General features: G+C 33.5%; 1 protein-coding gene across 1 annotated transcript in view; it reads right to left on the bottom strand.

Moving 5' to 3' along the window:
- Positions 1-1,172: 1,172 nt before the first annotated feature.
- The window catches only part of LOC106103855 (dihydroxyacetone phosphate acyltransferase), a 14,247-nt gene continuing 3,455 nt past the window's right edge, over positions 1,173-11,964 (bottom strand). The window contains exons 2-11 of the mRNA XM_013283767.1: positions 10,719-10,895; positions 10,088-10,217; positions 8,116-8,319; positions 6,354-6,505; positions 5,473-5,965; positions 4,422-4,559; positions 3,931-4,010; positions 2,805-2,966; positions 2,094-2,242; positions 1,173-1,652 (exon numbers count right to left, since the gene is read on the bottom strand). Coding sequence (XP_013139221.1) covers positions 1,508-1,652; positions 2,094-2,242; positions 2,805-2,966; positions 3,931-4,010; positions 4,422-4,559; positions 5,473-5,965; positions 6,354-6,505; positions 8,116-8,319; positions 10,088-10,217; positions 10,719-10,895 — 1,830 coding nt within the window. The 3' untranslated portion in view covers positions 1,173-1,507. The remainder of the gene's footprint in view (positions 1,653-2,093; positions 2,243-2,804; positions 2,967-3,930; positions 4,011-4,421; positions 4,560-5,472; positions 5,966-6,353; positions 6,506-8,115; positions 8,320-10,087; positions 10,218-10,718; positions 10,896-11,964) is intronic.

Genomic DNA, 11,964 nt, shown 5'->3' on the forward strand with positions numbered 1-11,964 from the left:
TACTTGTTTTAATATCAATTGTTTATTTTATGTCAACGTAAAATTATTAATTTACTAGCACAATAAGTTATTGTGATGTGTGTAAATAAAGTGTTTTATTTATCAATATGAGTTTTTATTTAAACCTTCTAGTTCGCGTGGAATGAATAAAAAAAAATAAAAGCGAGTAGCCTATGTGTTCCTTCAGACTATCATCGAGGTCTATGCCAAATTTCATCGAAATCAGTTTAGCCGTTAAGGCTACAAACTCACACGTTCATCCATCTAGACCAGTGATTCTCAACCTTATTTTTGTTGCTTATTGTTGTTGTTATTTAACGATTACAAAATTTGGCACACGAAGAAAAAGATAAGAATTATTTACTTACAAGACACTGCATAAATAGTTTGACAAAAATATGCAAAATTTATCGGCACACAAAAGTGCCGCGGCACACTGGTTGAGAATCACTAGACTTTCGCATTTATAATTTTAGTAAGAAAGTAAGATTTCTAGGTTTAAAGATGTGGAGTCTATAGTTTGAAATAAAAATACGTTTTTGCTGATAACTGTATATTATACAAGTTTTATTTGTATTTTGTACGCAGATTATGAAAAGCGCAATAACAAAAACGACAAAAACAAACTTATCACAGTCCCAATACTAAATATTTGGCAAATTGAAAATACAAAAACTATTCAACAGCAATCATAAAATGGCAAATTGTAACAAGTTATAGGAACTCAACTATTTTTGAATTTTTTTATTAATATAATGAAAAATATTGATGAAATTATATTTCAGTTTCAATTGTTTAAAATAACGAATGTAGCAAAATTTATTCTTCAATAGCTATACTTTGAACAATTTTTTCCTATTGAAAAATATTGAATTCCTATTGAAATTTAACTTTATCTAAAGTTTAATTCTAATTTCTCAACGACATGGCCTTCTCGAGTCTTTATTTAATAGAATAAAAATTCACAGATATTTTATGACAACAGCAAACATTTGAATGTCACTTCAATTACCACAGCAATATTACAATTTTATAGAAATTCTATTGCCTTTATACAAATTTGTTCATTTTCGTAAATGCATAAATGAAAATCTTATTCATGAATTCCATCAAATCATATTTGAAAATTACATAAAATCTTATTTATTTTATTTCAACAAAATGGAACATAACATTTTAATACTGTTAAATAACTGCAAGTAAAATAAATTTGCTTGGAATAACTGAATACTGATAACAATTAAAAAATTACTACTGTAATCATTAAAAAAAAATATTTAATTAGCGCTTATAAAACTATGTCTTGAGCCTGGTAGTTAATACATTAAAAATCTCAGCTTTTCTATTCTAAATTAACATTATCTTATATTTTCTATTTTAAAACAATCACACTGCCTACGTTGAATAACTCATTTGACTTAATAATAATTCACTTTCCTTCAAAATGGCTATACCATTGTAATAAATACGCAATAACACAGAAACAAGCTGCAACTAAAAGTAACCACTAGAGCCGCGAGGGGAGGGGCGCGTGCAGCAGTACGGGGTTGTTTCTACCCCAAACCGCGTTTATTTCAGACAACACTGAATTGACTAGTTGACGACAACCCTCCATTGCCGGCGGCACCACTTCGTAAACATTTTCCGAACCCCTAGAAAACAAAATTGTAAATTAGTTTTATTATATAACTGCACTGGCACGAAAATTTGTGACAAAGTATTCGTGACGTCACGGACAAATTTTCGTGCTATGTACCCTGTTATTAAATAGTCACTAAAGCAGAAATCTCAGCGAGAGGTATGATCAAGTAAATATAAGGCGTAGATTAAAAAAAATACCACTCAATTTTCACATATTAAGCGTCATTTTCACTGTATGAAAGTTCAATCAAACGTAATTTAAGATAAATTTTACTAATATCATAAATTTAAAAGTGCAAAGGTATTTTAGTTACAACGTAACTATCCGTCTAAACAAATCTGGATGAAACTTGGGACATAAATAGAGATAGTAATAGGGCATAAACAAAAAGTTTTTTTTTTAAATTCAGCTGCTGAGAAAGCATTTATGCTATAGATATACAATAACTAACGTTTTGTGTGTGCGCAGCGCGGCGGCGGCGAGCAGGCCGCGCAACCCGCTGGCGGCGCACTCCAGGCTGAGGCAGTAGGGGTGCTGCGCCGCGCGCTCCGCCGCCGCCTGCACGCGCTTCAGCACCTGCGCGTGCTCGCAACGCTTCTTCTGAAACTCACCTCTTATCTAATACCTTCTATACTAATATTATAGTAGAAAAATGTGTATTTTTGTTTTTTTTTGTATGTATTGAAAAAACTCAAAAACCATCAAGCCGATTTTAATCATTCTTTCATCATTAAAAAACTACGTTATCTCTAAGTAACATAGGCTATATGTATTATTTCACGTGAAATTGCGAGCTATAGCAAGGTAATTGCAAATTTAAGATCTTCATATATTAGATCTTCATAGATAGATCATGTATTATCAGATTCAAACTTTATGGAGTTTCGTCTTCGAGAGCATATCTAGACATAGGCTTTAAGGGATACTACGGATGGATAGGTAAATATTTCTTAAACTATGTAGACTAAACTGCTTAACGAATTTCGATTAATTTGTACACATGTAGAACATAGTCTGGAAGAACACACATGCAAAGTTGGTTTAATTCCGCGCGGACATAGTCGCAAGCTTAAGATAGTTATTTGATTATAAAAAGAGATCAATCATCACATACCACAAGCCACATTCCACCTTAAGCCTATACACATAATAGCTAGTTTACCTCAGTCATAACATCCATACACAGCTTTAGCGTGGTGAGGAACGGCAGCAAGGCCCACTCCAACAAGAACTGCAGTCTGTGAGCGTCGCCCGCAGACATTGTACCCTCCTTGTTAACTATTACACCTTGTGTCGTGCAATAATCTATGGCTTTATTGAATATCTAAAATATATCACGTCAAAACTGTTATTTCTTTAATCTGTATAAATAGAAAGGTCATTAAAATGCATTTATTGATGTTAAATGACAGTCAATTCTATCTCTATTAGTTCGAATTTTCACCACCGCCACCAACCGCGACCGTCAGCGCCAAAATGGCGGATATCAAATACTCACAAAATACCACGTATTACGTAGCCTGTCCATTTATAGAGCTCAGTGCTTAGCTATACTAATATTATAAAGAGGAAAGAATTGTATTTTGAATATATTGATATAACTCAAAAACTACTGATTTTAAAAATTCCTTCATTTCAATTCCAAAAAAGCTTCATTATTCGTGAATAACATATGCTACATTATTACTAGTTGGTAATTTAACGCGGACGAATTCGCGAGCAACAGCTAGTGATTTATATTATCTGTGGATGGTAGCAAGCCAATTAACTTAAAGACAATAATAATTAAAAGTGCAAGTGCATCATTACTTCATATCAGTTGATATAAAGTCACAGGAAACTAGCTAATTACAAAAACAAACATTAATCAAATAAAAATACTCCATTGTTTCTTAAGACATGACTTATGAAAACAATAGATTACATAAAATCATAATTCCTCTTAGCTGAGCTCAAATTATTTATTTATGTAACACATATTTTTTAAATTTCATTAAAATACTAGTAGTGTATTATTATAAATTAGACAGCAATTAGTAAAGGTTTTTTTTTTTAGTAAAAATAGCTTTCTGTACTAAAAATTAACTTTACATTTGGTTCATCCTGCGACCCAATTTCTTTTAAAAAGTGGTACAGTCTCCACTCACATATATCGTTATCTCTCAAATTTTCTTTGTAAAAACAGAGATAGAAAATATTTCATTAAAGTGTCAGTTGAAGGAATTGTCGTTCCCATGTAAGTCGTGTTAATGGAGTTTAAATTAGTTATTATAATAAAAAATACTTACTTCTTTCTCAGTTCTAGCGACGTAAAAGAATTCGTGTTTTAGCAATTTTCTCAACCGATGATAATCATTTGCCAGTGTGTCTGGAATCAATATTTTATTAATATTACATACATTTTATTGACTTACTATTATTAATTTTATTAACATTCCGTCTGAAAACATTATTATTATTATTGGAATGCTTGTTGTAACATTATGAATCAAGATTACTCAAGTTATTTTAACGAACAGGTGGGTTATGTATTTAAAAAGTTTTATTTAATTATGCATTAATTAACAATATAAAAAACAGTATAATGGCGATTCAATCACCTTCTTTTTTTTTAATTTCTAATATACGCAAAGGAATTAGTTCCATATTTTTCCGCAATATGGCGGGTTCTTTTTACTATCAAGTTAAACGCCTTAAAAACTCGATTTTGAAGTATAATATGTCATTCCAATAGGAGTATTATCAGTCGTGTATCTTGGTACAAAATTTCTGGTATTACCTTTATTAGTTGGTCCGCGTTTAACAAGAACGTATACTAGTGCTGGAGTCACGATATAATGTAGCATTGGGTTTATGTATATTTGCAATTGTATGACAGGTAATGCGGTCATCATCGTCTCTGCCTTCAAAATGTGCCCTGGAAATATATTTATAAATGCTACCCAAGTTCAATCATACTTCATACAAATATTATAAATGTGAAAATTAGATGGATGGATTTTTGCTAGAGTTTGTAGCCTAAACGGCTGAACCGATTTTGTTCAAATTTGGTACAGATGTAGAGGATAATCTGGAAGAACACATAGGCTATTCAGTTTTTCTTATTTCATGCGGACGGAGTCGCGGCGAGTGCTAGTTTTATATAAATTGCAGTAAAATAAAGTGCATTGATTTTCATAAACTGATTATGAAAGAAATGTCGGAAATATTGAAATATGTTTACTTGAATTTAAAATACTAAAACGTTAAAAAGCCTTAATCTTTGTAAAAAAACATATGGTATCATAATTTATGTATTAATGCCGAATAATTAAAATTAGAATTTCTTGTAACACGCGTAGATATGTTAATTATCACAAGTGTTGTTTCGAATTACAAACGGGTCTATAGTCAGACAATGATATCTGGCCCGGTGAGGCGCTTCTCGAGGTTAGCTGTCAGGAAATATTCAATATCTATATCTACAAAAAGAAAAAGCCATAGCTACAGTAGGAAACTCTCATCACACTAGAAATAGGAGGGCGCTAGTGTGCTATTTTTAGTTTGTGTTCCAGGTCTGATATCCATCTTACTAATATGAATGCGAAAGTTTAGACGGATGGATGTTTGTTAAAGTTTGTAGCCTAAACTGCTGAACGAAACACAATGAAATTTGTCATAGATGTAGAGGATAATCTGGAAGAAAACATAGGCTACTCATTTTTTTAATTCGCGGGTCGCGGGAGAAAGCTAGTGTCTTATAACTGTGGATATCCGCAGAAGTGACAGATATATTGACATCTCATATTCTCATACATAAAACAGAGACAACTATATATGATGTACAGTACCTTTCATTTTAGCCGTGACGTCATCAGATACTTTCATTAGATCACCAGTCAGTAGCCGCAGTCGCCTCTCCCTGTCCAACGCCACCATCTTATGATGTACCACTAATATCCTATCCACACTATTTTTTATATCTTTTTCATAAACCGACGCTCCTAATCCGCTTAACACTTCCATCATCCATTCAACTTCAAGCAAAAGACATTCATAATCAAGCACTTCACACTTCATTAAGCTATCCATTAGGACAAACGCTAGTAGATTCGATATTGTCGCTACAGCGCTGTTTTGCTGCAATACTACGACTTCATCTGCTATGTCCCGTACTTGGGATAATTGTTCAGTTGTCAATTGCTGAAGACTCGCTGGTTTTAAACTCTCGTTTGTTACTAAGTTTGTACCCTTCAAGAATTCCTTCAGAGATATCTGCGTACCGAAGTTTACGTATATATTGCCGAAGTGATCGTTCAAACTGCGGAGCGATTTTAAAAAACCCTGAAAGTAAATACACATAAGAGCATGTATCAATTTTTTTAGATTGTGATGAAAATGTATGTTCTGCTTGAACCTTGTAAAAAAGTTGTTAATATCTTATTAACATTATAAAGACAAAACTTTAGATGTATGGATGGATGTTCTTAGATAACTCTTAAACTACTTATCGGATAGATCCGACATCTATGCTAAATTTCATCTAGAGATGACATCTATGCTAAATTTCATCTAGAGATGACATCTATGCTAAATTTCATCTAGAGATAAAAGTCATCTCTAGAACAGAGTCTAGAAAATCATATAGTCTTTTATTTCTTTAAACCTCCTGCAGTCGAAGTCGCGGGCAGAAAGTAGTTTATTATAATTATTTAGTTAAAATTTCACTTACGCCTGTAGATTCCTTCGGCTTGGGCACTCCGATGTGTTCATACGCGAACAATACTTGTTCCATGATGCGATCATAGCTGAAGTTGACAGGCACGATAGTTATGTCTGACACTTCGCCCGCGAAGTATCCCATCAGACTCATCGATAACATACCTGACAATAAAATTACCTATAGATATTTCGGTACAATGAACAGAGATGTATCAATATATGTATATACCGGGGACCCAACTTTAGTCCCTTTTCCCTTGACGCTGGAGGAGACTCATAGGTAAGGAAAATTTCCACCTTATTTGCGTCTCCTCCTCCGTCCATTAAGGATAGGCAACGCATCTGCTATGGCGAATGTCTATGGACAGCGGTCGCTTCGTCATTCGGGCGGATTTAGGTGACCGTTTGCTCGTTTGCCACCTTACGATGTAAAAAATGTACAAAAAACAGATACAAGATACAAAAAGCGTATTTTGTATCTTACATCTGTATTTTACATACAATGTATATAGATAAGTCACATAAGACAGTAAAGATTGTTTTTGTGACGAAAATTGGTCTTTTTTTTCGACAGATACCTGAATCTTACTAATATTATAAATGTGAACGCTTAATTGCAAGAATGTTACTACGTGTAGAACGGCTTAACGATTTTTTATTATTTTAGCATATAACAGACTTTGGAAAAACACATGGGCTATTGTGTTTATTTTTTTATTACAGATGGTAACTAGTAATCATACTTCGTGTCTGAATTACGTCGACAGCACATTTGCATATTATAAATGCGACAGTTTAGATGGATGGATGTTTGTTAGAGTTTGTAGTCTAAACGGCTGAACGTATCTGGATGAACTTTTGCATAGATAAAGGACATAGTTTGGAAGAACACATAGGCTACTTGGTTTTTTTTTAGTACCACGCGGACGTAGTCGCGGGCGTAAGCTAGTAACACAAAAATGTTATTAATCATATTAAAGTAATTTAATAGATACAATAGATTGTAATAATCTATATCTTAAATATTTGATTTGATAAACAGCTGTTTAGAAGATAAGAAGTATTAAACAATAATATGCTTAAAATGAAAAATAAATAAGTTCTTCCTAACAGTGGTTACGATTGTTAAACAAATGATTATTCCATCAGAAATCTTGACATTGAAGTACAAATAGTACGTTGATATTTACTTAAAAGATTCACAGTACCACAGAAAACGTATTAAATGTTTGACTTCATTGTGATAATATTCAGTAATCTCGTATGACATAATAGAAGCGTTATTTTACACAATTGTTACAAGAATGATAAATATGTAGATTTGTTATCTTCTAAAAAAAATATTTAGACCGCTCACACCTTTGACTATATCAAATAACTGTTTAGACTCGCTTTGCTTCCTTTAAACTTTTTTCTCACACTACTCGATATTTAGTTGTCCAACTAAACAATTGAATGAGCACAACAATCGACAATCGCACAACGATGTGCGACAGTTTAGTTAAAGATGTGCGCCCGCTTTAAAACGTTTGAATTTGTTTTTATAAACTGCCATTGAAATATTTCTTCTTAATAATAATAGTGTAGATAATAATGGTATATTTTTGTAGATTTGTTTTGTAGAATGTTTAGATGGATGTCTGTTACTACGGCTGAACGGATCTCGCTGAAATTTGGCACAGATGTTAAACATAGTACAGAAGAACACATAGGTTACTAAAGTTTTTTAATTCCGGACGTACGGAATCGCGGGCGACAGCTAATCAACTTACCATACTTTGGTGGTAATGATTTATTGCTCCTACTCCTAGTACCCTCTATAAAGAACTCGAGAGGGGCGTGGTACTTTGCGACCAACGTGCGCACGTATTGCTTGAGCGTGGCCGCGTACAGTGGCGCCCCCACCATCGTGCGGCGGATGTAGAAAGCTCCCGTCTCCCGCATACGTTGTCCGACCACCGCCATCGAGTAGAAATCTAAAAAATATTACTGTTAGTTATAATATTTTTGCAATGTAAAACGAGAAAACTTTGCCAAAAAACAGTATATAGTGTATAGAATATCCTATCTGTAAACTACCCTATTCTGTTTACGTTAGAGAGAAAAATTTCCGAGTATGCCCAACTTTAGTCTTTTTTCCTCCCCCACTCTTTTTCTTATAAGAAAACAATGGGGAGGGAATGTAGACTTGACGTTGGATGAGACGCATAGGAAGAGAAATACCCTCTTTATGTGCATTTTCCTTCGTCAATTATCAGTAGGCAAGGCATCCGCTATTGCGAATGTCTATGGGCAGTGGTCACTTCGTCATTTTGGCGGATTCAGGTGGCCGCTTGATCGTTTGCCACCTTATAAAGTAAAAAAAAAGATTTATCTACCAACGAAATTAAAAAAAAAAAACAATAAAAAATCACTGGTTTACAAGAAACAATCATAACAATCAATTAGTATGACAGCGATAAAACGTATGATATAATAATGGAAGAATTGTACAAATCGTACGTATTGTAAATTAAAGATAAACATAGCTGCTTTTTAAGTAAGATTGTCAATTTATTTTTCCAACGTAAAAAATTGTAACAAAAAAACTATTTTACACGTCTTAGTAAGTTTCATAAATGTATTAAAATTGCATGTAACATTTGAATCCACGCTAACTTTATTGATAACTCGTCAATCATTTGACAGGAATGTTTTAGAGATCTAGATCCCTAAATCCCTAGGGATTAAAGTAATGTGGCCTAAATTTTAAGGCCACTTCACATCATGCCTTGAGCCGTTGGACAGCACATTAAGAAGGGGCTAAACAGTGCCGATGTCAGGGTAGGGTTCGGACGGGCGAGCCCCCAGGCCGCTAGACAGATAGGGGGACTACAGGTATCAGAATTACCTATAAGTCCCTCTCAAAGTTGGTTATAAATGGGGCGCTGTATCTCGCCCAGGGCGATAGTAATACTAAAACCGGTAATACGAGTGAATTCAGTAAGACGATTGATAGTGTATACAAGAGTACATATTGTCTCATTCTTCCGTAGAAAAGAGTGCAAGATAAAGAATATTAATTTATGGGGTCAATATCAATAATTATAATTGTGCATATTTTCAAAAACGCCCATGCGTATGACATTAATCGATAGCGTATCGGTCAAATATTCATAATGATAAGGTTTAGGTAGATATTGGAGCTGATAATCCTTGATAGGTGGGCCACCACACTATTTTATAATTCCAATAGGAAAAAATAACTTTACGATAATTAAATTGGGGTAGCCAGAGATACTATATCCACAATGATGGGAATAGATATATTTTTGTGGGCTTATTTGTGGGTTTGTTAATTTTTTTACAATAATATAGAAATGAACACTTATTTAAAATAGATTTTTTGCGGAGTAGTTTTAACTTTTTGTAGTCGCATGTGATATACTCAGTTATATGTTCAAGGCAATCTTGTATTTAACGTGAAACGAACAAACACTAGCAAGTTTGAAGTGCGTCACTTTGGTCTACTAATGTTTATTTTTATATTTACTTCGGATAAGTCGTATCTTGAATATTAACATAAATAACATGTATTTTAATTGTAATTCTAGTTAACTTTGTTTTGTACTGTTTTTAATTATATTCGTATCTAAATAAATGCGCATTTATCTTTACTGGTCATTAAGGGAAGTCCTTTAGTCTAGATTTAGTATGTATTAAGGCTCTATGGTTATCATTTAGTCGGTATAAATGAATACATACCCATTCCCGCGGCGACTGCCGGCAACTCAATATCGTAGTGGTAGCATAAATATGTCAACACGCAGAAGTCTGCGTAACTGCGATGTGTCGGCAGAAATATTATAGGATTCGTCCCCATTTGCTCTTTTAACTGCATAAAACACATGTAATTAAAAATAACTCAGGCAGTACTAAAGTACAATATTATAGTGAGTTTCACTGTCAAAATAAATATACAAAAACATCGATGTGAAAGATAAAAATACTTTTCAATACATTTTACGACAGTTTTAACTTTCGGTAAAATAAATCAATGGATAGTGTAACGTCGGAATTTGTTTTTTGTGTCAAACACCTTTGATAATTCACATTTTTCAGTAAGAGAGTTAAATAACATCAATATACCAAATATAATTATCTAAACTGCTGTTTGTATGTCAGTGTTATTGCGAAAATTTTAATGGATGGAAGTTTGATGGCTGTTATTTTGTTCAAAATAACTGATCTCAATTAAATTTGATGCAGATGTGATACATAGTCTGGAAGAACAAATAAACCCCGACAAAGTTAGCAGGAGAAAGCTAGTTAAGACTATAGGACAGCATAGTTAAGAAGATATAATTTAATTCACACATTATAAATAATATCCTACCTTTAAAATCGCAGCTTCATTGACGAAAATTCCAATTCTCATCATGAAAGAGATTTTAAGGAACACAATTCCCATCCATCTAATCACATGCATTTTTTTATCCAGACCCATTTCTTCTAGGTGTTCCCTGACCTGCTTCATCAGCTGTTCTTTATGGACTCCACTTCTAACACTCTCCTATTACAAATAAATAATATTAGCTTCTGCACTCAAAATATTTTATGGTTATTAGTAGTCCCTTAGGATGGACTTCTCAAAACAAAAGCTATACTATTGAGATAGCTCTTTATAGAGGGGGCTCTCAATGATAATTTTGTTAACTTACTTAATATTTTTTGAAACCAAATAAGTCAAATCCTGTGCTATAGTATGGTTCATAACAATAGTAAAAGGTAGGTTTTGAACCCATAACCACTAGATTAGTATTCCCTAAACTATTGGGCTATTGGCTCTTCTTTTTAAAACAAATGAAAGATCAAAATCTGGCTTTGGAATTCAACAGTCTCTCTTTAATCCTGATATTATATGCCTCTGGAAAACATACAGCATTGCTTATGAAGATGCGTTATATACTTTTAATTTCGCGGTCATTCGCCGTTGACAGGTGTCAACAATGACGGTTGGTACTCCCTGTATTGTGGCAACCCTTATCGCCAGCTAGGACGAGGCGCCCGATGTCATTAGCGGAGCTCATAGCGTTGTGTACTTTCGTACATAGCGGTCGTCATCGTACTCAGTATTAATAAATGTTTAACGGATAAACATTTTTGAGTTCTGAATTTAAAAATTCCATTAAAGCATTCTAAAAGTACAAAAGAGTGTATAAATTTTCGAAATAGTCGAAAAGTGTAGTAAAGGAATTGTTGAGAAAAGTAAAGCCGAGAAATTGGGTTTAAGGCCGCATGCAGCGAGAAGAGACGTCGTGGCAGAGCAGCAGCATGTCCAATATCGATATAAAAGAGAGGAGCCGGCGAGCAAAGACCATTGGACAATCCTCTCATCGACGTATTTAGGCTCAGGTTAGTGGGTAATACTTATGTCAATATAATGCATTAGTAATGTACCTACATCTATGAATAACGTAATAAGCTCTAACAGAACGCTTACATAAATAAAATTTTGTTATAATTCAATTTACCTATCCGGTAGGTAATAAGTACGTCACTATGACTTTAATACCATAGGCCATTACTAAAGTAATGAATATGTTGTCCAGATTTTTTCATTAAAAATTAACTGACTAAAA

The sequence above is a fragment of the Papilio polytes genome, unplaced genomic scaffold (assembly GCF_000836215.1).
Source record: "Papilio polytes unplaced genomic scaffold, Ppol_1.0 DF823700.1, whole genome shotgun sequence".
NCBI lineage: Eukaryota > Metazoa > Arthropoda > Insecta > Lepidoptera > Papilionidae > Papilio > Papilio polytes.